The following is a 27601-nucleotide window of genomic DNA, read 5'->3' as shown; positions in this document are numbered from 1 at the left end:
TGGACAAACAGGAAAGTTAACGCAGATGGCATAGAGTTCCCTAAGGGATTGAATAAGTGGCAACTAACTTACTAAGCCATTCTGGGACATAGAGTTGTGCAATCTGCTACCGCAGAGCCCTTTGTGTTCATGACTGGTGTTTTGTGAGCACCTTACTGCGTGTGATGTTCAAGGGATGCCATTTAGTAACCAGGTTTCACGTGACAAACATTCTATACCCTCTTCCCCAATTCAACAGGAGAACTTAAGCAAGAAGGGATACTTGCATTCTTTCAAACCCTTGTCTAATTGTAAAGTAATCTTGGGGTACAAGCGAAGGACCATGTTTACCAAATCATACTTTGAACTGTCCAACTCCCAGAGCTCGTTCAGTTGTAATGCTGGGTCTTTTTACCACCGGCACAGGGATCCCAACACCCACGTAATAGAGTGCAGCCCAGAGCCCGGATTTAGCTCCACAGCCCATGTATGATGTATATTTTTAGAGCGGATGCTGCTAGATTTGTCACTCGAGTCCCTTCCCTCAGCTGACTTCCAGGGACACAGGATGTCCTTTCCGACATTTTGAATTGTTTCAAAATGCTGGCACACTTCCAGTGACGATTGCCTTGGTACTTCAGATTCGGAGGCCTTCTGTGAGCGTTGATGGATGGATGGATGTATGCTTACGTACCAAGGCGCTCCATCTCTGCCTCTGATGCCGTGTAACCGACTCAATCTCCTGTCCTGCTGGTGATACCAATGGAGAAGCCGCCACCATGTGCAGGGTTAGCTGCCTGCCCACGATGTTCTTTAAGATCTTGGGAATGCGGGGGGATTCTTTCGCACTTGACTAACAGGGAAAACAGGTTTTTAATTCTGCAACGCTTTTTAGCTAATGCCACACCTTGATTCAAGGTGAGCATTGTCTTCTGGTGAGCAGGTTCTCCTGTAAAGAAGATGTTGCCTCACTTTTTGCTGTGTTTCAGAAACTTTGAAAGGGTGCGCCCAAGACAAACTTTGAAAGAGCGGTTTGGATGCCGTGGAAGATGCACAGATTAGTTTGAGATTCACAAAGTATTGCTCCATACACAGGTGCACCTCATTATATGATGAGAATCACATTCGGCGTATTTAGGCAGTGATGGTACCTAATTCTCCAATGTGAACCAGGAAATTTGCTCTTCACAAAAATAGGGATCTCTGTAAAGTATGGCTTGTATACATTCTACTTTCCATGCTCAAGAATGGTTCCAGCTGTAACACTTTTTTCCCTAAAGAGGGACTGATGAGTGCCCACCCGATCCCATCAGCGGACTAGATGCGAAAGACATGCAGCAGGTCAGGTAGCACTTATTGCTGCACAAAAATGTAAATGGATGGTGCACCACAAGATGGGGCATAAGGCAACGTGAATGCATTATATGTTTATTAATGTATATGACTATTTATGGAAGAACCGGTGTCTGTGCATACCAGATCACACAAGATTAGACGAGCACCGATGTGTGAGTGCAGGATTTGGCATGCGTTGCCGGAGGCAGGGAAAAGTGGAAGACAAGCAAGTAGAGTGCTGTGAGTTTTTGAATTGTGGAGTGAGTGGAAAGCAGTGAGTGCCTTGTAACAGGAAGAGGTTGTCTCTGAGACCTTCTTTGAATATATATTATTTCAGCAGCACCAGATTAAATGGAAAGTCCATTCCAGGGTAGGGAGCGAGAGAGATAATGACTAGACCCTGGATCGGGCATGCTACAACATTGGGGTACGAAGAGATGGAATGCATGGAAGCGTAGGCTTCTTAAAGGAGTACAGAGGGGAGGCACACCATGGATTTATTTGCATTTCAGGGTAAGTAATTCGAAAAGCGCCACATTTTGTGCTGCTAGTGAACCAGTCTGGTGACTGAAGCTGGAAGTATATATGGACAAATCAGGGTTCAAGAGCCTTCTGCTGGTGAAGTTAAGGACTTGAGTGGCTGGAAGGAAAAGTCGACGAGGGGGGAGGAAGCTACCTTTAATGCTCCAACCGTTCTGGAGCTTTTGAATCACTAGTGAATTGCTCAAGGGTTTGGTTAAATGGAAAGTTGGAGAGGGCCTTGCTTTGGCAATGTGGTGGGAATCCTCAAAATGGAAGAGCTGAAACTCCTCTCACAGTCGAGTAAAGCACCAAGGGTGCATGTCGGAGAAGGTTTTTTGGGAACTGGGATAAGACAAGGGTTGCATTCAGTTCTGTGATGGTTTGGCTAGGATGAGCAGAAGCCCCCCAGTACTATCTAATGTCAGATGCTGGAGGCCACCGAGGCCCCAAAGGAGAAAAATGGGATGAAGAAGTGATGGGAAAAATCAAATGAGGGTAGCCCTGTACCAAGGGAAGCACTGCATATTGAAAACAAGGTACGAACAGAGCCATGCGGGGAGGGGCGACACCCACGGGGCAATGTGTAGCTACGTGGGCCTTCGATCACCAAAATACCAGTTATTCATGAATAGAGCAGTAAAATGAAGAGTAAACTAGTTTAAAGGAGTCCCTGTGGATAGGAAAGTGTTAGCATTCATAATTAGGAGGTGAATGAGAGATCAAGACAAGTGACAATTGGTGAGAATAGGTTGCAATGAAGTGTGGTAATCAAGTTGAGGAATTTTCAGTTCTGTGTTTTGTGGAATCCTGTTTGTAGGGTAATGTGGGTGTTTGGGGCAGGATAGCTAGGAAGTCAAATAAAGAGCATCCTGAAGAGCTTCAGAGACATATGTTAGTAGGATCAAATAGAAAGGTCACCAGAAGGACTTCTGAATATGGGCCATTGAATGAGATTGGTTGATGGTCCTGAAAGGTCGTGGAATGTTTTGATGTGGTGTTTCAAGGGGTCACTCATGATGACAGTATGACTGGCTGATTTAAAACAAGCATTGGCAAAGCCAATAGGTCTCGGATATGCAAGAGCTATTGGCTTTGCCAGTATGTTTTAAGCATGTTGTACATCATTGTGGCTGCTAATCAGCATGGCTAAAAGTTAGTGGGATTAAGGAAAGTGGTGTGGTGTAGAATAGAGCTGAGTGGAGTGCCATGGAGGGAGTAGAGTGTCATGGAATGGAGTAGAGTTGGGTGGTGTAGAGTGTAGTAACATAGAGTGTCATAGAGTGGTGTAGAGGAGTGTGGATTGGCATAGATGGTGTTGTGTAGAGTGGAGTAAAGTGCTGAAGGGTTTAAAGTGGAGTAGATTATCGTAGATGAGTGGAATAGAGTGGAATAGTGTAGGAGAGTGGAATGACTGAGTGGAGTGAAAAAGAGGGTCGTAGAGTACCATAGAGCGGAGTATCGTAGAATTTAATGGAGTAGAGCATCAGAGTGAATTATCGTAGAGTGGCCTAGAGTAAAGTAGTGCAAAGTCCAACAGTGCCGAGTATACAGGCATAGAATGCATTGGTTTTGAGTAAAGTGGTGTAGAGTGCATTGGCATAGAGTAGTGTGGTGCAGATTAGAGTGCAGTGATGTAGAGTAGATTGTTTTAGAGTAGAGTGAAGCAGCATGGAGTGGTTCAGGGTATAGTGCAGATGTGTAGAGCAGAGTACATTGGCATAGGGTGCAGTAGAGTGGAGTGGTACAGAGTAGAGTAGTGTAGAGTTTATTGGCAGAGAGTGCAGTGTTGTAGAGTGCAGTAATGTAAAGTTGCGTAGAGTTGAGTAGGATATAGTCTTGTGCAGTGCTGCAGAATAGATTGGTGCAGAATGCAGTGGCGCAGAGTAGAATCATGCAGAGAGCAGTGGTGTAACGTACTGTGGAGCAAAGTGGCGTTCCATTCAATGGCGGCGAGTGCAGTCTTGCAGAGAGGAGGGACGCAGAGTAGAGGGGCGCAGAAAGCCCTAGCTTAGAGAAGAGTGGTGCAAAGTAGAATAGAGTACAGCGGCATATAATGTTGTACAGTTCAGTGGCGTAAAGTGTGGTGCAGAGTGAAGGGGTGCAGAGTGCAGTGGCTGAGAGTGGTACAACATGGAGTCATGTGGTGTGGTGGGGCGCAGAGTGGAGTAGAGTGTCCTAGAGTGCAGTGTCCTAGAGTAGATTGGCATAAAGTAGATTGTTTCAGAATAGTGAAGTGTTGTAGAGTGGAGGGGTGCAGGGTAGAGAGTGGTGATGTAGAGTACAGGAATAGAATAGAATGGTGTGGAGTAGGGTAGAGTGCACTGGTGTGGAGTGGTGTAGGGAAAAGTAGAGAAGTGTAGAGTGCAGTGTCATAGAGGTCAGTGGTGCGCCATTGATTAGAGTGTAGTGTGTATTGCTTTTGAGTAAAGTGGTATAGAGGAAATTGACGTTGAGTGCAGAGGTGTAGGATAGAGTTGCATTGAGTGGCTCAGAGTAGAATGCAGGTGCATTGAGTATAATGGCGCAGAGTGGAATACAGTGACGTAAAGTGTATTGGCATAGTTGATTATTCCAAGGTAGAGTACAGTTTAGTAGGATGCAGAGTAGATTATGGTGGATTTGGATTGGTGTAGAGTGCAGCGGCATAGGGTGGAATGATGTAGAATAGAGTGGTGTACAATGCAGTGGAATAGAGTGCAGTGATGCCAAGAAGAGTGGCATAGAGTTCAGTGGCAGGTAGGGCAGTGTTTTAGCATGGCATAGAGTGAAATGGTACAGAGTAGAGTGCAGTAGTGTAGAGTTCAGTGATGCAGAGTAGACTGTTGCAGAGTGCAGTAGTGTACAGTAGAGTGGAGTGGTGTTGAGTAGATTGATTTAGAGTGGAGTGGTACACAGTAGAGTAGAGTGAAGTAGAGTGCAGGTTAGCTTAGTGTGGCAGAGAATGGATTGACATAGAGGGCACTGGCATTGAGTGGAATAGTACAGAGTATAGTGCATTAGCATAGAGTGCAGAATAGTGGCAGAGAGAGTAGCACAGAGTGGAGTGGTGTAGAGTACAGTAGCAAAGAGAATGGTGTATAGTAGAGATTTATGCTGTAAAACCATTGGCACAGAGTGAAGTGGCGTAGAGTGGAGTCATGCAGATTAGAGTGCAGTGTGGAGTGGGGTAAAGTGGAATATGCCTGGTCTGATAGTGCACTGGCATTAGTGACTACACATCTTCAATTGAAATTACCATTACATTTGCACAGACATTCAGTTTTACTGATAAAAGTATACAGTGCACAAAGGATAATGTGTGTAAATGTCATCATTTAGTGTATTGATTTGTTTTGATTGTATTAAAATATTCAGACACACTTCAGAATCACCAAAATGTGCTTCATTTGTGCTTTTCTAATTCTGATATATTCTAAAATATCTGCACAGTTCGTTCAAATTAAATGTTGTTGTGCTAGTCAAAAAACATTGTACAGCCTCCCTCAAACACACCCTCAGTAGCCAACGTGATGGTCATATAAATCCTCTCACTTTAAAGTCAGAGAAAGAAAAGTAAACACCAAGCTTCCTGGAAGACCGAGCCCGACATTTGACCTCTGTCCTTGAATGCATAGCAAATGTGACAAGATAAGAACAAGAATTTAAAGGCCTGTTTACACAAATCCAGTACTGGTGGAAGAATACAGCAAATAGGGTTTGGGCACTGCAAAGGGCGAACTGAACCTTGATGGCCTAAAACAAATAGAGCCAGCAAATGGAAAGCAAGCAAATATGAGTTACAAACCACAAAGTTAATGGTAAGCAGTGGGCGGATGCATCCCCAGGAAAGTTTTTTTTTTTTTCTTTCTCAAATGTCCCCAAGATGTCATTAGCAAACCAGGGAGCTGTGCTGTCTGGTAGGCTTCAGTCTAAACAGGAGTAATATGCCCTGTGGTATAAAGGTGCTAAACGATAAGTTAGTTCTGTTTCCTTACTTTTTTATTTACGCTGGGATGCACCCATAGTTGCATCCTGTTGTGTTCTGCATCACCCTGTGCCAAAAGGTATGTTTTGTTGCCATTGTGCTAGCTGTTTCCTTCGTCAGTATTGATGTATCTATGAAATGTATTCCTTACATAGTTCAAGTGTCAAAAGAAGGATACAAGTAAAGGGGATGTGCACTGCGATTAAGATTAATCAGAGTTTACTCTTCCTGTCCACGCCTTACATTTTTAAAACAGACTGGTTGTTAATACTTTTTGAAGTGCCAGGTAACACAATTTGTGGTAACATATGTAAACCACAAATAGCCCGACTACCGTATTGCAAGAGATTAAGGGCCATATATGTATGAACACATTTTCCCATAGACATAGAATGGGTAAAAACCTTTGATACATCTGGCCCTATATGTTTAGTGGTTTTGGCGTGTAACAGAGCTGTGGGATGCAAAAGCAAAATGTTTATATTTTTCTGACTTACTCTCCTTTGAAATTCTTGAACTTTACCAGAATTTCCAAGTCAGTATTGCATCTCAAATGTAACATTTTGCCATTCAATAAAAAAAAACTTGTTTAGTCCACTATCCGCGGTGTAACTAGCAGCACTGCAAATTGAGACATGTAGTTACATGAGTGTCTGGGCAGGTATTTTAGAGACCTCTTGTCTCGCTGGCGTGAGCAGGCACGATCTTTGTTAATGTAGGGCAAATAGTTATGTGGCAAGCACCCTTTCTGTCTGCTTTTATTACAAAACACCACTAAAGCACATTAACATGTCACGTTTCATGTTACATTTGTATTTTGTGTCTAAGAAGGGATTCAAACGTGGAACCAAAGGGAAAAAAAGAATTCTGTAACATTTGGCATTGCCTGAATGATAGAATGGAAATGCATGCACTAATATTGGAGATTTGTCTGGGGGACATATTGGTTTTCCATTCACAAATGTAAAACCAATACCGTTTTTTTCTTTATTGAAAATTAGTAAAATGATGATCCCTACATTCAGAATCCCTGGTTGACTACATGGAATTTTGTACAATTCTTCCAAAATAGTGAAAGGTTGTCATCCAACCGCCTTGTCCTTTTTGAAAGTAGTGTCGTGCTGCAAAAATTATAGGTTCAACTTTAGTGACATGACACTATGGGAGTCATTACAAACCTGGCGGTTTCAGGACTGCCAGGTTCGCGGATGGTGGCGGTCTGATCGCTATATTACAACCCTGGTGGTCGGTGTTGCGAGGGGGCCACCAGCTCTTCCAGGATCCTGGATCCTGCGATCTGGCGGTGGCGGCGATCCTAATCTGCCAGGGCAGCATTGCCCTTGGGATTACGATCGCGTTCTCCATCAGCAGTTTCATGGCAGTAACACAGACATGAAACTGCTGGTGGAGACATTGAACATTGTGATGGTGCACCTGGCAGCATACAGCATTGCCTCTGGTTCGATTAAAAAACGGAGACAATACTGAAGGCAGCTTCCCGCTAGGCCAAAGGGCAGAAACTGAGATTTCCGCCCGTCTACCGAGTGGGAAGTCCATAATACCATTGGCGGGGAGGTCGTCGCGTAAGCGGCAGCCTCCCTGTCGAGAAGTTGGTGGACAGGGTTTTCGGTTCGTCAACTTCATAATGAGGCCCTATATTTGGAACATATGCTATTGTGCCGATGTTAGCTCCTATATGTTTTTCAAACATAAATTATTAAAAATGCAATTCTGATGCCTTTTAATAAGTAGTGATTAAAAGGCAAAAACAATTGGCTATTAAATCTTGCTAAAGAGACACCGAGTTATGGGAGGGGAAGTGCTTACTGCCTCCAGCTGCCATTAAACTAATCCCTTTCATAAGTTTATATTTAAAAAAAAATAAAAAGTGTCCAAGTCAGAATTGATCAGGATCCAAGGTGTCTACAGTCTTTTGAATTACGCGATGCAGCTTCACTGATGCCCAGCTATGAAAATGGGCCTTGAATCCTTCCTTTCCATGTCCTACCCATTATGTCCCGGGGATGGACTCCCCGAAGAAAACTGAATCATTCAGATCAAACCTGATGCTCCTAACTGTATCTTGTCCAGTCCATAGGCCAGGAGGAAGCTGCCGGCACAAACAACCTAGAGCAACCTGTCTTTTCCATAGGATTTGGTCAGTCTACCTCTGGGTCTACAAGTGCGTAGTGAGACACAACCCTTCTTTTTCCTTTTTTCCCGCTAAGTGCAAACACCAGGCCCTGGAGTCCACCGGTTACCCCCTGGGAAGGAAAGTGTGTCAATGAACATTCATATGCTGTTTTCTTTCTCTCATGACCTTTGTGTCTGCTGGAGCAGTGATCGCTTCTGTGAGGCCTGTACCATAGTGGTTCCCCTACACAGCACCCAAGCATTCCTGTGTCACACGTGACACCTTGAGTCATTTCTGGCTTTTTAGCCAACAAGACTTTGCAGTCTGGGGTTTTTAGGCCAACACTTTCAGTGGTAAAAGTCACCTTGCATGCTCCAGGATGCTAGGTGCTCTTGGTTGTGAAGAACCAATTTGCTTGAGCTGGTTGTGCATAAAATGGGCCAACATGGCTGCTCTGCCTTTGGGTGGTGGTGGTGGTGGTTCTATCACCGGTGTACCTGGATCTGTTTCCCATCTTTGAAGGGAAGAATGTAAAAAAGGAAATACAAGATATATCGGAGCAGAGGCCCTACTCTTGCACATGCACTCTACTAAGGTGTCCATGGTGGAATACCAGTGTAAAAGTGACAGTCCTTGGAAGTGTTTATTGTACTGCATGTGAATGATAAGGAAAACTGTCCCTTTATTATTAATCTTTTTTTTTTCTTCAATGTAGTTTTCATATATTTTCTTTACTACCCTAGATTTCATTTGCCATTTTGCAATACTTCGTCTCGCACCCCTCTCGTATGTTTATTGTAGTTTTACACTTTCTCAGTTATCCGAAATTTTGAAAACATTATATGTGCAAATAATAAAATGGTATGTTGTTTGTTTTGTTTTTTAATGCCATTTTTTTAAAAAGACAAAGGGTTTCCCAGAGCAAAAATAAGTTTACTCACCACGAGCCTATTTGTCACAATCTTGACCTATTGATACATATAATTTAGTAGGTTGGGCACACTATTGGTACACAGACAACATCCAGGACTACCATATCTTACTAAAAAAACTGATGCCGTGAGCTGATATTCTATAAGAGTGCAGCGTTGGATTTGTATACAGGTAATAATGGCCTTTGTGAATAAGAAATTATTTTCTTCCATAGTCCTTTTTAAGGTACATAAATGTCAAAATAAAGATGAATGATGAATGAAGAAGAAAATGGTCTGCCAACTGTGCAGGCATGATTATAGATGCCAGTCATACGTGTAAAATGTGTGTTAAAGAGCATAAATGGGTGAACCTATAGAAGAAATTTTGGCATATTATAATACATTTCTGTAGGACGTATTGTAAGTGGAGTTTAATGAACAACACTACTGCCAATATTGTTCTTCTATGTGTGTGTTTGCATGAAAATCAATTTTCAAAGTGCATGAAATGCAGTGATGTATCGCCTCCCTTCTGATATGTAAACTGTTTAACATACTTACAGCGACTCATTAAGGAATTGTGGCCTTTCATCACCTTTCATGATTCTACAATATATTTTTTGTGGCTGGTCAAAACACTGCCCCCCACACTGGAAAAGAAAGCTAATCCCCTCTTAGCATACATTTTGACGGATGTATCTCTCTCAGAAGAACATTTTAACCCGACAACTGGCTCATCTTCAGGATTAACATAGACAATCAGAGTTTTCCTGAAGTGTTCCCCCGGGGAGTTGTGGCTGTTTGGAGTGTTTCCAGTTGTTACTTAACTAATGTTTTTCAGTGGTAAAACCTTAGTTTGGAAAGGCAGAAGCCCAACTTTTGTTGAAACCTGTCAGGACGCTTATTAAAAGGGCAAGATGCCAAGCCCTGCTCTCAGGTCTGTGCACATATACTTTTCACTCTCATCTGCCGTCATTTTTGTACACTCATGATGGGCACAGATCAAGCATCGAAGGGTTTGTCCTCAAGATAAAATTACTTAACTGCAAATAATCTGTTGTTGCACATGCGAAATGATAACTGATAAATTAAAATGACTATACTTGATTCCCTTGTAGGATGCCGGATTAGCTCCTGTTTAATTGCATCTGTATCCTATGTAAAGCACTATGGGGGTCATTCTGACCCCCGCCGGCGGCCTGGCGGGAACCGCCAGAAGACCGTACCGCGGTCAAAAGACCGCGGCGGTCATTCTGACTTTCCCGCTGGGCTGGCGGGCGACCGCCAAAAGGCCGCCCGCCCGCCCAGCGGGAAAGCACCAGCAACGAGGATGCCGGCTCCGAATGGAGCCGGCAGAGTTGCTGGTGTGCGACGGGTGCAGTTGCACCCGTCGCGATTTTCAGTGTCTGCCAAGCAGACACTGAAAATCTCAAAGGGGCCCTGTTAGGCGGCCCCTGCAGTGCCCATGCCAGTGGCATGGGCACTGCAGGGGCCCCACGACACCCGTTCCCGCCATCCTGTTTCTGGCAGGTGAAAACCGCCAGAAACAGGATAGCGGGAAGGGGGTCTGAATCCCCATGGCGGCGCTGCTTGCAGCGCCGCTGTGGAGGATTCCCTGGGGCAGCGGGAAACCGGCGGTTTCCCTTTTCTGACCGTGGCCTTACCGCCGCGGTCAGAATTGCCCCAGAAGCACCGCCAGCCTGTTGGCGGTGCTTCCGCGGCACCCTGCCCTGGCGGTTTTCAACCGCCAGGGTCAGAATGACCGCCTATGTCTCTCACGAAGAATAAACTGTTATCTGAATTTTACGACACCAACTTATGCTGATATGTGTTTTCCCTCCATTCTTCCACAGATGACTACCATTTTCCCCTGGATGTCTTACCCACTGTGACCGAGTCGTGTGGTCTTGTGACCGGTGCAAGAGATCTGCATAGGGGGATCAGACGTTTCCACTACTGCGACAGCAAAAATATGGACCTGTCCGACAGTGACCGGCCCGTCAGCTTCAGCTCCACGTCCTCCTCGGCCTCCTCCCGGGACAGCCACTGCTCCTTTGGCAGTAGAATGACCTTGGCCTCAAACAATCATTTGGGATCCTTCCAACAGGACCGGGAGTCTGGGGCCATCAAACTGGAGCTTGTTCCAGCCAGGCAGCTTGCTGGGAGTGAGCGGTACCTGAAGAGCGAGCTTAAACAGCCATGGGAGACAGAGAACACGGAGAAGTGGCAAGGCGCGGAGAAAAAGGCAGAATCAAATGGTTCCAAGAAGCACTCCTCAGAGTCCCTTGTGATGGAGCCCACACGTCCAAAACTAATGTACGTGGACCGGGTAGTCCAAGAAATTCTTCAGACTGAGAGAACCTATGTGCAAGACTTGAAAAGCATTGTAGAGGTGAGTGACTGCATGACGTCATGGGTTATACCAATCCATGAGCTTCAGAGGTGTGTACATTATATGTTCTACGCTTCAATGTAACAGTTTCATGACTCTATGCCTCCTAATGGGGTCTGCATTGTAGAATGTAGGTGTTCCATATTGATCAACTCTGTGAGTATGTATTTATTGTTAATGCATTAACCATCAAGTCCATTGGGGTATAACTGGATTTCTTGGCTTTTTTGCTGATCTTTGTTTTTAAAGATTATTATTGAGAAAACACCCTGCAAGCACTCCGATATATATAATTAAACGCTAATTATTGGAATTCGAGTTTGGAAAGTCTTCTGCCCCTCATGTGGAATAATTAGCCCTGCTTTGGGTTAAAATGCCTGTTCACACAACGTTTGCTAGTCTTGTTGAAATGTTACAAGGGAAAGGGTGCCAAACGCTTGTGTGTGGAGGACATACCATGGATCAAACCTGCCCCAGAGACTGTCTAGCCCTTCCAGGTCCAGAGTCCCCTGCCCTATTCTGGCACAGATATCCTGAGCTGCTGCTTTACATCGGGATGTAGCCAGTTTCTCATTCTTGGCAAGGTTCTGCCGACTCATTGTACTAACACTTCGAGCACAAGCATCAGTTGCGCCATTCTCTGTCTGTTCATGTGATTCTGGGGGGTTGTTCTTCTGGGTAGTAATACCTGTTATATGTAACGTGTCACAGTTACTCACTTCATGGACTCGATTTATGGACCGCAGAAGGTTGGAGAAGAGTTTTGGTCTTCCTTGGAAGTTTTTTTCTGCGGACCCAGCTTGATGGGCCTCTGCAGGCTTGTGACTGTCTCACCTGGGTTGAGCCTGTCTCCCTGTAGGTGTAGGAGGTGGTAGAGCCATAAATGGAAGCAGAGCCGGTGAGAAGAAGGGTCATGAGCCAAGTCCTTTTTGCCCCCTGGTGCTGCCAGGAGAAATCATATCTTTGTGGGAAATCACTCCCAGTACCGGAGCAGTAGTAGACTTGGGGGTGAGGGTGTACATGATACTGCCTTATTTGTTCCCACACCAGATCCTGGAGGAAAAGGAGTTGGTGCAGAAAATCTCTGAAGTCCTTGACTCCAGTGCTGCATGGTTTCATCTCTGGCAGTCTCCATCCTTGGGAAGGAGCACCATAGTGCCCACTTCTGACCATAGGAGCCATCCGGCGAGGAAGAGCTGGATCTTGGGTTTGCTCGGCCTGCACCCTTTCCTCTGATTCCAGCTTGAGCTTTCCAATACGTCAACATTCCATTCCAATGAAAATTCCTTTCTGGACGCCGGAGTGCCAAGCTGAAGGCCAGAGGGATTGATTGAGACCCTATAAACCAGTGCCATTCATTTGATGTTTTATGTTGTGTATTGTGTATGTCACGTGGTGTGTGAAACGTTTTGGAAGCATAAGGTGACAAAACAAGGACTACAGTAGACTCTGGTTTCAGCACGTCTTCTGTGAGTTTCATTGACTAAGCATGGAGGGTCCTCTCTGAGCAGGTGGGATCTGAAGATGGTGGGCTTGGCAGATACCCACTGAAAAATCTTTTTCTTGCGGTCTGACAACCCTGGTGCTTAATTCTGCGCCGACTAATGAACAAATATTTTCCCTTTTTCTGCAACCAGTTCCAATGAGTTTGGGTGATGATATGACATCAGCCGAACACCAATCATGCTTTAGATGGATGTTTTCTACCTTTAGATGCATTACATGCCATTGGTGTCCCTTCACCGCTCAATTTTCAGTATTGTCAGGTGGGTGCATGTCTGAGGTCAAGTCCTGGTGGATTAACTCATCCTTTCAACCTTCCTAGGCTTAATAAACTAGTGTTCTTAAACACTGGGGACGTAGTTCTGCACAGTGCTATGAAGCCGCAAGAAAGGGGCCAAAAGCATAGTTCTGCCTGTCTAAACGAGTAATGAAACTGCATTTTTTCATAACCCTGAGTGTTGCATGCAAACTTTTGCACTTGATTTCCTCCCCATGTATAATGAATGTAATGCACATTTTTTACATGGACATAAGTACCCAAGCACGTTTTCTTTTTGTTATGGACCTGGTTTTTGTGTTTATGTTCCAGTAGGATAATGCCTTAAACATGCAAGAAGGTTACATCGGTGACTCAAACTTGATGTAGAAAGGGCATCCCTGTCCTCAAGCCATTTCGTTGAGATTATTACAAGTCTTTAAAAACACAACTTTCACTCTTGAAGTTGTAATCTATCTAGTTTACATTGAAAGTACAGTTATTTGTTGAGTGAAGAATTTACTGATCATAAATTCTACATTTAGTTTCTCATCCCTTCGGCACAGATTCGTGGCTTGATATATATACTGCACTGAGCAGCTTTTCAAATGGAAACCAAGGCAGCAATGTTAGACTTTTAGCTGCAGTAATACGATGTGTAAGTCCTCACTGTCAGGCTACTTTCCTAGAGGAATACATGCCCTGCGAACTGGGAAATACTAGGCATGGGCGTCTTGATCTTCGTTTAGGGACCTCCAAGCTCAGAACAAACAGCCTGTGCATAAGGAAGTCAGACACGGGAACCACCCGTGTGACCCTTTGAAGAGCTTTGTGCTGAGGACCCATCAGTGATCTCCAGTGGTGCATTGTGAATGGGACCATCTGTGAAGGTATGACCTTGGAAATTTATGTGCGAAGGTCATCACTAGCATTAGCATGGATTCTCCTCTGCATCTGAGAACGGGCTGTAATTAAGGTGCAAATTCATATAAAATAAAACATTTATCATATATGATTCATATAACTCTATATAGTACACTATATGCATCAAAAATCATTTTTCCATTTTAATTTAGGTCAGAGAACATAAATGACATTAGCGTAAGTGGGCCGTTATGTGGCTGAGTGCACTGTGATTACTACCCCCACCTCCTGTGCTAGGGTGGGCAGGAACAGTACAAACATTTACAGTTCTGCCCACAAACCTGCAATTTGAGTTGTGAAGCTGTCTCTGTGCACTGTCAAAAGGGCATTTTGGGTCCTTCTGTTGCAATTTGCTGCCACCATTAGCGGGGCCTTACCTTGTCCTATGGAAGTGCCGGCCCCAAGAATGGGTGTTTTAATCATACATTAAAGCGATAAGCGCCCCTGGTATAATACTCTACTTGGCATCAACAGGAGCACCATTTAGGTCGAGGTGCTAGAGGAGTCAGTGGCTGCGATTTGCGGAGTGTCTTTCCTCCCCCTTTTTAATTTGATTCATTTGTGGACCACCTTTCTAGCTTAGGACTGGTTTGACCATAACCTATGGACACTCTGCACTGTCAGTTGTGAACCTATTGCTTACTTTACTGATGCTGTCAGGTAAAAATTCCTATTTGTTCATATAAATGGCAGTGGTGTAACAGCAAGGCATCAATCTACCACATCATTATAAGCAGGACATGACGCTGTTCCATCATTTTCACTGGGCGGTGTTCATTTCTACATTTGATTGAAAGGGATTTTCCTAGATGAGAATGAAATGTCGAACGAATCTCGCACACGTCAGGCCCTAATAAACACCATCTCTAAGAGGAACTACTTTTTTGTGAATGTTGCACATGTACCAACCGGGGCTGTTTGTTGATGCGCTGCGTTGTTAATGGGTGCACAGAAGCTTCCAAGTGCTTTTCAGCCGTACTAGAGAAAGGTGGGAACATCGCCCCATATTCCATGTGGGCTCTGCGTTGAGCATTACTTAAAGCACATCAGTTTAGCCCCTGGTAGACTCTATTACTCCTCAAAAATTACTTTATTTTACTCAGAAAATGCATAACCGCGTGAGGTAGAATGTCCCGTGTTTCTCAAAGTTAATACATACAGGACCATTCCAGTTTCTAAGGAAAACTCAAAATATTTATTTTCGCTGGCCCTATCATCTAAAGATGCTCTCCTACCTTCAGCACTTCTGTTCAGGGGCCTCTGACCACGCTAGATTTGTTAGAAAAGCATACTGAACATTGGCCAAAAGTTCAGTTTCCGGATGGCATAAAATCCTGTTACCATCACTGAAATTGCAACTCATTTGTAGGAAAATGATTTCTCTAATTGATCCCTGCGTGTCTGTTACCCATGGCCACCGAAGCACCCCTTTCTGAATATGTCCTCAAAGCTCTGAGGAAGGTGCACATTTATTGGCCCATGCTGGTCCGTGGTGTCCTTTGCAGGTCTTTCTTCTTACGAGTTGCATTGTAGGAAAACAACATCCTCCACTGACTGACTCTCCACACAGTGCTTCTCGGCGTTGCCAGATTTGCCAGTGTAATCAGCCGAGGTACTCCTCTGCTGCAAACTTGATGAACTTTTATTCTTTGAGGCCTAATTTAGTTTAAGCGGGCCACAACAGGTCCAACCAAGATCAGGAGAAACGCCCAAGGCTGTAGCATCAAATAAACAAGAGTAAAGGGCCTGCTTCTACATGATCTGGAGAATACCTCCCCAAAGTACACTGCTCAAGCTGTGAGCCACAGTCCAGCGACCTTCTGCCAGCGTTGCTCTCTGCAACCTCAGTCTCTTTTTGCAGTAATCACACTGCATGTCTGTTGCTCACTTTTGTTCCCCCTAAGGAACCCCTGAAGAAGTGTTACCTGCATGCACAAGTAAGCGCAGCCTTGCCATATATTTAGCTCATCCCAAACCAGAGATCATAGACTGGAGAGCATATACACATCTGTCGTTGTGGCCACAAGTGTTGAGTTATTTGGCTAATAGCTATGTTGCTGATTGCCATATGTATATTTGTTAACTAAGCGTAATGCGGGTGGTTTTCGGCCATTCCTTGATTTTTAAGCCAGCATTACAAAGCATGCTGTTCCCATTACAAGAATGAACCTAAACAAATATAGGATTAAGTACCCTGTCTTCACATGAGACATGATTACAGCTATACTTAAATGTAAATTCTTGCGCGCCATGTCCTCTGGTCCCGGATTGACAATCTTTCATTGGAAAAGGTTTAGACTCGGTATAGATGTGGTGCAGTGGTGGCATATGCCAGCTAGCTCTATAGCTTGCAACTGTGTGGTGCCCAGATGGTTCAGGGTTTGCATCCAGAGAGCACTGTTAGTTGTGATACAGGTGTTCTGCTCAAGAAAAACGTATTCATGGGTAGGGAAGCGAACATGTGCATCTGGTAAATAAACAGCCTTTTGTTGCATCAGAATAGAAGCAACAATACATTTCCAGGAGTGTGCTCTACCTAATGAGATCAGTTGCATTGTGCTGCCCCCACAGTTTGAGAAATTACACAAAATGACCTTGCACAGTTTGAAGCGCAATTGAAAAAACCCTCGTTTTTGTGTGCTTAATTAAAAACCACACAAAAGCCCACAACAGTTGAATTAAAATAGCCAGTTTGGGGCTTAACCTGGGCATAACAACAAAAACTGTATAACGGATGATTAATCAAAGGGAAGGCCTCAAGACACACATTGCAGGAGCTAAATTCCACCAGCAGCAATTTATATTAAAAGCTTCCCAGTTGCAAGTTACTTTTGCAGGTTGCACAGACTCCCAGGAGAACAAGCTACTTGCTGCTTCCATGAACTTTATAAATCTGAAGACCAGCTGAGGGTCTGGGGCATAACTATCAGTGGTGCAGCAGGTGCAGTTGCGCTGGAATCCTGGGCTGTGAGGTACCCTTTGCACCTCAGTTAGGGATGCTTCTTACTTCCCAACCAGGGGGCCTGTGGGCCATTTTCCATAATTGTATCGGGCCCCCGGCACCCTTGCTGCGCCACTGCTGGTTGCGTTCATTGTCCAATCATTGAGGGCCGCTTCGTTACTTGATCTCAAGTCGAGGTTGTGAAAGAACAGACTTAGCAAGATCTTAGGCTCCCTATTCAAAGCTGGACAGCAGAACATGACGTGTGCCAACTATTCCCTTCTGCCATCACCGTGCAGGCAACCTGCAATAATAGTAATGGACATCCAACCTGAACAAAATTATCCAAGTGCAAACAATTGAAATTGTTTCTTCTTTAATTTTATGCAAACGCCAATAATGCCTCCTCGAAGGAGGTTAATTTATTTGGTCAGCTAATTGTTCCTAACATGCCAAACATGAAGTACTTGTGTAACAGTTGATCTTGATATCAATACAGTGCACTGTTGATCAACTCAGACCATTATGGTGGAGCACATTTGGTGCTAGCATCAATGTTCTCTGCTGGAGTTGTAAGCCTCTGCTTGGCACACACAAATTCAGAACTAAGTTGATTTGAAAAATGGCTTACAAGCCCAAAGTTTGTCTTATAATGCCCGATTACAGCAAAGTGTGGGCTTGACTTCCAAAATAGACCAGGAAGCATAGGAAAGATGCTATGCTGGGCCATAGTACCATCTACAAGCTTGCCATAGAAGAACTTATAGGGATCTTTTCACTTTATTGCCTTCCAGGTTAGAAGACCCGGAAGGCCCTGAAGTCTCCTTGGCTAACCAATATGGATCCAAGTCCAATAAGGTAGCCTTAGTTTCATGCAGTATACAACTGATAGAAGCCTTTTGTTATTTATTAAACATACTGGATTGCATCATAGTGCAGATGGTATCCCATACATTTGTGTGTTCAAGATACACTCTACTGCCATACACTGGGCTTCGTTAAAGTCTGTATTCTCCTTTATTGCTGCCCGACTACTTTCCAAAGAGCCAGCCTTTAAAGTGACGCTTTTCAATCACCATGTCCAATTTCTGTAAACAAGGCAATCACTAATGTATTGGGTCCTAAATCTTTTTATTGTTTTCGAGTTCTCTGTGTTTATATTTCTACGCTATGGCTTTTCAGGAGTTCTCAAAGACCATGGATTGAACTGCTCTGGACTCTTTTTTCTTACTGAATTTCGATAACCACTCATTAGCAATATGTGGCATTGGGAATTAACCAGGTCTGTACCCCCTACCCAGTTATTTTAATGTCACTCTCTAGCCCTTCTGCCCTCGGTGCAGCAGTACGTTCCCTCACGGAGTTAAACCTCAGCTTTTGCATGGCCTGGACCAATATCGAACTCTGAACACGTTTGATGGCAGAGCATTGTCCCACCTCACATGATGGTCTACGAGGGAAGTATTGTATTTTGGGGTACCAAGGTAGTTGCGGATTAAATACGTGCGTAAGGAAATGCCTCAAGCAAAGAAATCGAGCAAGTCCTAGTGCAGGCCACCTTTTGCCTTCGTTCTGCATCTCTTAACGTCTTTGATTGGAGCTGTGCACACTCTGAAATTATCAGGACCTGCCCTGGTCTACAAATGCCATACTGTTTCTGACGCTAAACACCATCAAAATTATACATATCATTTCAAAGCTACTGCTACAGCCTCTGATGACGGTACTTTGCTTCATGTGACTTGAAAAAGTGCCAATAAGGAAAGAAATGTGTGTTGACTGTACACTCTTGAAATAAGGATTGGAGACAGTGGCGTAGCATAGGGCCACGCAACCCCGCGTTGCGGGGGCGCAGGAGCTCCAGGAGCCCCTCTCAGCACAGTACCTTGGCCTGAGAGCTTCTGATTAAGTCTGGAGGGGGCCCCTTCAAGTTTTGTTACGCCACTGATTGGAGATGACCATTGAGGATAAAAAAGTAACCTCCTTCTAAGTCATATCTGCTCATCTTAATTAAGCTCTACTACATTCCATTTTGAATTTAGCTTGTAAATGTATCCTGTAAATTTTGCATCTTTCTGCTAACCTTCCAAATGTTTTGTTACTGTAAAATAATAACTGGGCCTTACCCACAACACTGGAATGTGACGCTGATTGACTACCAGGATCACGTGAATTGGTAAAGCCAGGAGACTCCCTTGGCCCTGAGGTCCTCCTTTTACTCAAAAACAAGCTTTAGAGAAACCTGTAACAGGTATTGAAACAGAGAACACTTTTGGAGTGTACTTTGTGAAGCCTACAGGGCTAGGTCCCACTGCATGGTGTAAACCTGAGCACTTCATTAAGAACGAATGCATTCCCGCCTGAGTTGTGCAACGTTGCTTGATTACTTTAAAACCTATCAACAAAAAGTGTTATTTGCAAAAAGTGTAATTATGTTGGCAAACTGCAGTGTATGCAGTGAACGTTGCACAACGGTTGAAATGGGCCTAAGCTATAAAATGTATATTATGTCAGCTGGCAGTCTTTTGTCCACAGTCTTGTTGTTCTGCATAACAATGATTCCTCTATCGAGGTGAACAGTGGTAATCACGTAATCTACACAGCAGCATCGGTTTTAGACTCGTTACAAGAGCTGCTTAAGAGCTCACAGGTGCCTTGATTTAGTTGCCTCCATGGCCAAAGGGGTTATCACAAGAAAAACTCATTGAATACAATAGATACCTAGATTTGCTGGTGTACTGTTTGTGATGATAAGGGACAGTGTCTGTCCTCTGTGATTACTCACACAGGCTATGATGCCGCCAAAGCAAGCGTCCTATTTGTGTTGAGTTTATAGATTGTTGGTGGCCTGCAGCTGTTCCATACGGGGTTTAAATGCATGTGCCTTCCTATAGGCAGGTCAGTGTACAAGTAGACTGCAAGCTCCCCTGTGTGGCGAGGCCAGTGGTCCCTAGCTCAAGGGACCGCAGTGACACTGACTTCCATGCCCCTTACTGACCCTAGGTTGTTGGTAGTAGAAGAAACCTAAAATTGTCCCTCAAATTGTAGTGGAAGTAACCTCTCTACCTCTTGCAAAGGGGTTGGTGGCAGTAATAGGTATATTTTGGGTGAATGGCCCTTTTGTTGCACCCCATGGTAGAAACCTACCATCCCATACATAGAATCTAGTGTGCAGTGGGGATCCATCACCCTCACCTCTCCGAAAGGTGTATCAGATCCACTATTTTGTGTAAATATGCTCTCCAGTATGGAAATGGGAAAGGTTAGTGTGTGTCGGCACTGGCATATTGATTATCCCCCTACCACTGCAGCCCTTGCCTTCTCCTTCCCACTGCTTTGAGGTAAATATACGCAATTCCACACCTACACAGCTCTATCCACAAGTGCGGAGAGAAGCCTGTAAAGCGGTCCTGCGCCGGTAATGAAGGCACTCCAGAGGAGTGTGTTTTTCCTCCTGTCTAGCCTTGGAATTTGAACAAGTTTCAAACTCCATTCCAGACTAGTTCTCGTTATTCAGCTCCGCAGAAAAGGCCAAGAAGTCACCCTCAACTAACCGGGTAAGCCTAAACTATTTTGACAGTATGCAAGACCTGTTTTGGTTGTGCCCTTGACCAAATTCTCTAAAACTTGGATTTTGGTCCTCTTGAGCTTGTAACCTTAACCCTCCAATCTGACCTCTGTGGATCTGCAGTGCTTGGTGAAGAGACTGCTGTGTGTTTCACCAAAACTTACACCAAGCCTGAAAAGTTTGGCCTCGTTCCTCTACCCATCTTGAGGACTTCTGAGAGAAGGGTTACATCCAGTGAAAGGATAGTCAGAGAAACTGTGCAGGCCGCACGGTAGTCTTCTAGTGGTTCCGCAAGAAAGATGAAGGGTGAGCTTCCCAGTAACATCCAAGTGAGCAAACCTCTGAATATGTGACATTGCCTTATGAGCTTGGTCCTCTGCATCACCTTAGGTCAGAGACCTCGTCTGTGTGAACTCTAGCATCCGTCATTGCCTACAAGGATAGCAAGCACAAACTGCGTCATTGTCTTTTCGGATTGGTGTGGGACCCATTTCCTGAGCCGCTCTTGGGTTCCCCTGAACCTGCTCAGCGTCCAGGGGCCCAACAACTGGCAGAATTCTGTTCTAAGCAACTGACCCACTATGTCCACTGACGCTTTTGAACCATCTGCTTTAGGATTACATATATTTGTGGGGAGGTTATTTAGAGTTCTTCTACCAAAAACTTGGATTCTGTAGTGGCCCAAGTCAATTTGACTTGTGAGGCGATCCCCACAGTTCTCATGCTATCATGCATTATGTTCATGAAGAAAAGAAATCTATCTGCAATCCTGCTCTGTTGGCATTTTTCATAATATACACAATTTAATTTATTTTGTGTAACATGTACAGATGAGAGAATAACCGTACAGTATACTGGAGCATCAAACGTGTACAATTTTCAGCATATTCTGAGTATCATATTTGCTCTGGGGCTCCAAACAAATCCCCCCATCCCCCGCCCCCAATATGTCATCTGCACAGTCTGCTTAACGGCTTTTACCAATCAGAGGAACCATGTAGAGAACTGTGACCCTCCTCATTCTCTCTTCGCTTGTCTTATCGTGCCATTCCTGAATGTCTTCAGGAAACCCCTCATTCTTCCTCACAATACAAATACAAATCACCTCAGCCACCAGCCATTCATTAACATCTTTCTTCATACAATCAGGGATAGGCCTGATAGTTGTTACCATGTTATCATTAGTCTCCTTTGTGCTAATCATAACACCATGGCAACAAATCTATGGTGCGTTATTGACTCTCTGGTGCTCTCTCAGGATAGTCATCGGTTTCCAAAATTCATCCACAACTGGGCATGACCATGTTATAAGTGGAAGGTCGGTGCAGTCATGGCAGCTACTGGGGAATTCATATATCTGCTTTGATAGATTTTTGGCAGTATTTGTTCATTTACGTAGCACTGAGTAATGTTGTAAAGTGAGCAAGGTAAAGTCTTGTGTTGCTGGTTAATGTTTTATGGTACATCAGGTTTCTCTTCCAGTTCCCCTTAGAGTAGTATCTTGGCTTTTTCTCATTTGTTCGTGATTACTAGGAAAGGTAGTAATCAGTCTTGGATGAGAGACCAATACATTTTAGAATTAATCTCCCTCCCTGAGTGAGGTTAACGATTTTCTTTTTCAATTTTTTTTTTATTTATTTTTTTGCAATAGTAATGGATTTAGGTGGGCATCCTTGGAACCCCCTCTAATGCGAGCCTTGCAGCTTTAGTCAGTCTAGGTAATGTCAAATTACCTTACTCAAATTTGTTTCTGGTATCTTCCGATGTCATGAAAACGTTTCCTTTATCCTTCCTCTATCAATCCATTAGCTTCTTCTTTGCATCTCAATTTATATAAGTTTGTGTGTAAGTCAGGATCTCCATTTCTGTCATGAAAGGAACCTTTACCATCATTTTCTTAACTGCTTCGTCCCATATTAGTAACATTAACACCACCAAGTGGGGAGCTCGTTGCTTTATCTGTGTTTGACATCAGATCTACCTTTCAATGACGTCTCTTGTTTAAATACCTCATTCAGCCACAAAGGTCAAAGTTGCAGCTGAGATGCCTAATAGTAACATTCAGACTCTGGAAGGGCCACTCTGCTTTGTTTCCTATGTGAGTTCTAGTGTGGTATTAGTAATTCTGGGATAAGCCCCAGCCTACATCAAGGAGCAAGCTCATCATCCCCATCTGGCAACATGGGTGACAAAAGAAGCAACAACACATAACCAGCAGTGGTTGACATCAGGAATAGAATAGATTAACTGTGACGCATAGGAAATCAAGACTTCAGGTGGTGAACATACGGTGGTTCTGGCAAGCATGGGTTAGATGAAGGATCTATTGTTTTAGAGGTCTGGTAAAAGAACACTCGTTAGCTCTTTTTGTGGGATTTCAGCAGGTCAATGTGTGCTGTTAGTGCAGGTGCCATTGAGTTCCAGTATTCAAGGCCCTTCGGTTGCAGGATGCTGCCTCATAGGCATTGTATTTCGTTTCCAAATGTTGCTTTGTGTATGATCCAGGGTCTCATTGTGAGTTTTATGGTTGAGTGGGAGCAGTACCTTGCACTTGTTGACCAGTAGGTCTTTTGAATTGTGACTCATAGTTTCTCAATTTTTGTGACCGCTGCGAAGCTCATAGAGGGCATGGAAAGACTAATTTGCAAGGTCGGACTTCATTCGTCTGAGAATATTATTTTACCTATGCAGTTGGCTTTTTTTCACCCCTTTCCACTGGTAATTTGCCAGTGGCGTTTGGTTATGCTTTGTTCACTCCCTCCAGAAACCTTGAAGTATTTGGTATGCAGATGCTGTGTGGTGCAGGTGTGTTGCCATGGGAACAGTGCTGAAAGTAGAAAAATGAAACCAGTAACCCATAAACCAATGGTTGAGGAGTGGGGGTGCAGCCAGGAGGATCAGAGTCGATGGTAGTCTATCCATTTTTAATACAAACTCTTCCCCAGAGAACGTGGCACAGTTTAAAATCTGATGGAAAGCTGATGACTTGGTAATAGACTTCCTTTTAAGATAACTTCGCAGGTTAAGGCACCTGCTAAAGACATCTGTATGTATCCAGCACACTTCTAGTATGAGTACTCTGATGGGAAATGGAATTGCTAAACAGATCTTTGTGCAGTCCCAGGTTTGGATTATCATAACATAGTGCAGAGGGTTAACGTGCATGCTGCAAAGCATAGCGGGTAATGTGCAGATCACAGATTAGTATTTTATATCAAGTAGATTGTGAGTTAATGCTTTCATTGCTGGTATCCTTGTGTTACTGCATGCCTTAAGATATAATTCTTCTTAAAAAAAAAAAAAAAAATTGCTGTAACTTATGAGCCGCTTCAACTTCAGACATCTCCAGGTAGCCTGCAGAGTGAAAGTTTGAAAACGTATAGTTTTTCCTTAGTCGTTTGTTATTCTTTGGTTTCTAAACTCGCTTTGCATTGGATAAAGATGAACACTTACAGTTAGGAGCCAAATAATCCAGTAGGCAGTGTGCGCTTTATGAGTTATCTATGCATTAAAAAGCAGACAGCCATATTTGACATTCCTACAAAGCGTATCATAGGTCTGTGCATGCTTTGTAGGAATGTCAGATATGTCTGTCTCTTCCGTACATAAGTAGCTTCAGAAAGTCAAAAATATTTTGAAATCGCTGCTCATCTCATCTATTGGCCACGTGGCCAAATGACATGCTGAGTGGCTGAATGTAACTTTTTTCTTATTATACAGAAGTGAGTCTGTTGCATCAATGTTGTGAGTATTGGGTGGATTGGGGGTTGATTTTCAGTTGTTCAGTGAGGGCAAAGCCAGGATGAAAGCAACTGTTAATTGTTTGTAAAATGAAGAATTGTCCGCTTTCTGCACCGGAAAGACAAATGAGAACCCTCATGTCTTCCGCATGTTGTTTTTCGCACAGTGGAACATGTAAGTGGTCACTGTTGCTGTTGACTATGCCCCAGTGTAGACTCACTGCACTAGGATGCTGTCGGGGTGATTCGGTGGGGCCAGCCCAGACCAGGTTCCACCTTCGAATAAGCTGCTATAACCAGAATGAGGCTAAGTTCCTATTCGAGTACTTTGTGAACACATTTAAGCCCAGGCGGGCTGACTCTTAAAACTGAGGAGTCCTGCTGGCATGAGGTGCATTGAGTAATTTGGACTGGAGGAGGGAAATGACCATATTACCCCTACCTGTAATCTGCGCAACTGTAGCACACAGCGGAATGACGATGTGCTGAATCAAAGTGCATAGTTAGCTAGTATTGAAAAGAAAGACCCGTTCAGGGTGCTTTTACAAGACTTATGTCCAGACGCTGTCTCAAGCCTTCACTACATATAGTCAAAGCAAGCCATGTCTGAGAGAGTCAATGCAGTGATCAGCACTTCTCTAATGGAGGATCATGTTTAGGAACCTGGGGCCACATGTACTAACACTTCATTTGCAGAAAAGTGGTGATTGCGCGCCACCATTTTGCAAATAGAATCAGATTTTGCTCTCCGGTCCATGTACCAATAGGTCAGATCACAAATACGGATTTGATTAAGACCTCAATAATATGCACGAGGTTGGTTGCAAATTTTGACTCACTCCAATTGGGTGTCATTGCAGGGATGGTGGCCAGCTATGGTCAGCAGATCATCACACAACTGTAAATAACCAGTAAACTGTGTTCTTTTTTTTTTTTTTTTTTTTTAAATCAAGGCTAGTTCCCTTAACGGAAATGGGGCTGTATTTAAAAAAATATATATATATTCTTTTTACAGGTGTAAGAGTTGGCAGTGGTTCCCTGGACCACTGCGTAGTGCCAAGCAAACGTTTTCCAACATTCACAAAGGGAAAGAAATCCCCAAGAGGATGCATTCCCCTAACATTTACAAGCCGGTCACTGGCTCCCTTGAGGGGTTGGTGACTTTTTAGTGGTTTGCATACAGAATTACAGTTGCTAAGCTTGAATACTTTGCACACCGATTTGCAATGCGGAAGGGACACTATAAACATGCCCCTTCCAGATTGTAATTTCTGTTGGTTCTTAAACCCAGATCGGGCGAAACGGCGTACAATCCACCACACACAATTTTAAGGGGTAAAAGGCCACTTTATTAGTACAGGTCTGGTATAGAAAACATTAACCTTGGCCTTCAAGCCTTACAAAACTATAATTCCTCACTAATACATATATCTTCCTACACCCCGCCTCCACCCTCTAAAACTTACCCCTCATCAATACCCCTTTCCCATCCCCACCTTGACCCGACCAATCCACTACCCATCTGCCCTGCTGTCCACCTTCTGTAGTTACCCTTGCCTTTCCTCCCTTGTGTTCCTCGTGAAAACTCCCTGCCCTCTCATCTTTTTGCATCCCTCCCCTTCCCCCAAAGCCTTCCTGTGAAAAAACCCCAGCTAACCAGAGGCATGTAAGGAGACACACTTCAATGGCAAAAACACACCCCTAAACAAAAGACCTGACCCATTGAAGCAGATTCAAAAACCGATGCACACCAAAAAGGGGGACTAAAATTTGCCAAATTCTGGGAGGGCGTGTGGGCCCAAATTAGCGATCCGCCTACTGGGTTTGACAAACGGCCAAAGAGGCCGCCCTCACCCTGCCCCTCGTATATACATACCCTCCCCCTAACACCCGCCCTATCCGGTAATTTAACCAATCCCCTACTTCCCCACGGTGGATTCTCCCACCGAGGCCCGATAAGCCCAGGGGGAGACTGGGCACGCCCTTGCTCTCCCCCAAGCCCCCATTCAATTAGGTAACCTTTTACCAATATGGGATAAGTAAGCAGCAAAAAGCAGTTTTGCTGTTGCAAACCATGTGATGTTTGCTGATTTGCAAACTAGCTTAGTAGGGCCCTTAGTGTTTCCCCGCTTCGGGTGACGTCTGCCATTAAAAGTGATCCTTTTTGCACAAATAATGAGATGCGTACGGGATATTTAAAAGTAACCCAGTGGATGTGGGAGCTGGGCCTGCAGACCCAGAGACACTGCAGCAGCCCAGGTTCACCTCTTCCGCGGGATAGCCTTGCTGGGGGTATTTCAAGAAATGCACGTGACCTTGGCTTAGAGGTGGTTTCTAGTCTCTTGAATTCTGCTGACAAATTCTGTTCATATGACCCTTCCGAACAGCGCGCGCTCTGTCATTTTGGATCCACTTAGTGGCAGCTTTCTCCCCACTGCTGCGCCTGTGGCTGGATTGCTTGGCGCGCGTCCCGGGATGTGAAGAATGATTACATTGTATAAAATAGTGAAAGGTGAGAGGGGCTTGAAATGTATCCCCTTAGGGACAGCCGAGGAGAAATATTCTGTTAAATGAATGCTTTCTGGCCGTACAGTTCCACCAGACCACCTCCTGCATAGTTAAAGCGTCCAAAAAATGACTGACAAGAAAATGTTTTGTTGCCTCCGGGAACTGTTTTGAGTTCTTAGCTCTGGCCTAGACTTCCCCCTGTCAGAAGGAGGCGCGGTCATTTTCGGTGTGTTTTCAGTGCGTCCTCACTGAAATAGGAAGGCGTCCACTCTGAGGCACGCCCTGGTGGGATTCATACATTTGTAATCCTCTTTCATTCCTCCATAAAGAAAACGCACATGTAAGCGGATCTGTCGCCTCCAGGGGTGAATTCCGATGAGGTACTGCTGAACCGCAGGAGTTGAGTTCTGCGTGTCTGTTTTTCTTTTATTTTTTCGCCTTTGCAACTTCAGTTCAACTCTCTTGTGCTCTTGTTTGCTGTTGGTGGGAGCTTGCCCCATCCAGTGGCAGAACAGCAAACTGCATCATAAAAGTTGCTGTAAAGTATAATACATTGATGACGGAAACAAAAGGTGTGGGTGGGCCCTGGTCTTCCCCCCTGCCCCTTGGCTCTGTTCTTTGTCCCGTACACACCGGAGCATGCTTTGCTTTGAGGTGTGAGACCAAGTGCCTTGGTTCTGCTTTGGTAATTCTTTTCGTTTGATTGCTGCGTTCCCCTCTAATCTGCGTGAAACGAAATAAAACTGAAATGGTGTTTAAATCGTATCTCCTGCCTTCAGTACCTTTCGTGTGACCGGTCTAGATATCCGTTCCACAAACTATGCACGCCTACACACGTTGCCGGGCACGCGAGCCTGGCCTGGCTTGGCTTCTGGCATCAGGCCCGGTCTGTCCCCACACACTGGGATTGTATACATGGTT

The 27601-nt window shown here is 44.4% G+C and overlaps 1 protein-coding gene across 4 annotated transcripts in view; it reads left to right on the top strand.

Moving 5' to 3' along the window:
- PLEKHG1 (pleckstrin homology and RhoGEF domain containing G1) overlaps positions 1-27601 on the top strand; it is a 273088-nt gene that overhangs the window by 36984 nt on the left and 208503 nt on the right. For all 4 annotated transcript variants that reach the window (XM_069234291.1, XM_069234292.1, XM_069234293.1 and 1 more), the window contains exon 2: positions 10702-11240. In XM_069234291.1, coding sequence (XP_069090392.1) covers positions 10702-11240 — 539 coding nt within the window. The remainder of the gene's footprint in view (positions 1-10701; positions 11241-27601) is intronic.

Source organism: Pleurodeles waltl, chromosome 5 (assembly GCF_031143425.1).
Source record: "Pleurodeles waltl isolate 20211129_DDA chromosome 5, aPleWal1.hap1.20221129, whole genome shotgun sequence".
Lineage (NCBI taxonomy): Eukaryota > Metazoa > Chordata > Amphibia > Caudata > Salamandridae > Pleurodeles > Pleurodeles waltl.
The sequence above is the reverse complement of the archived record's forward strand: the minus strand, read 5'-3'. Positions and strand labels throughout refer to the sequence as shown.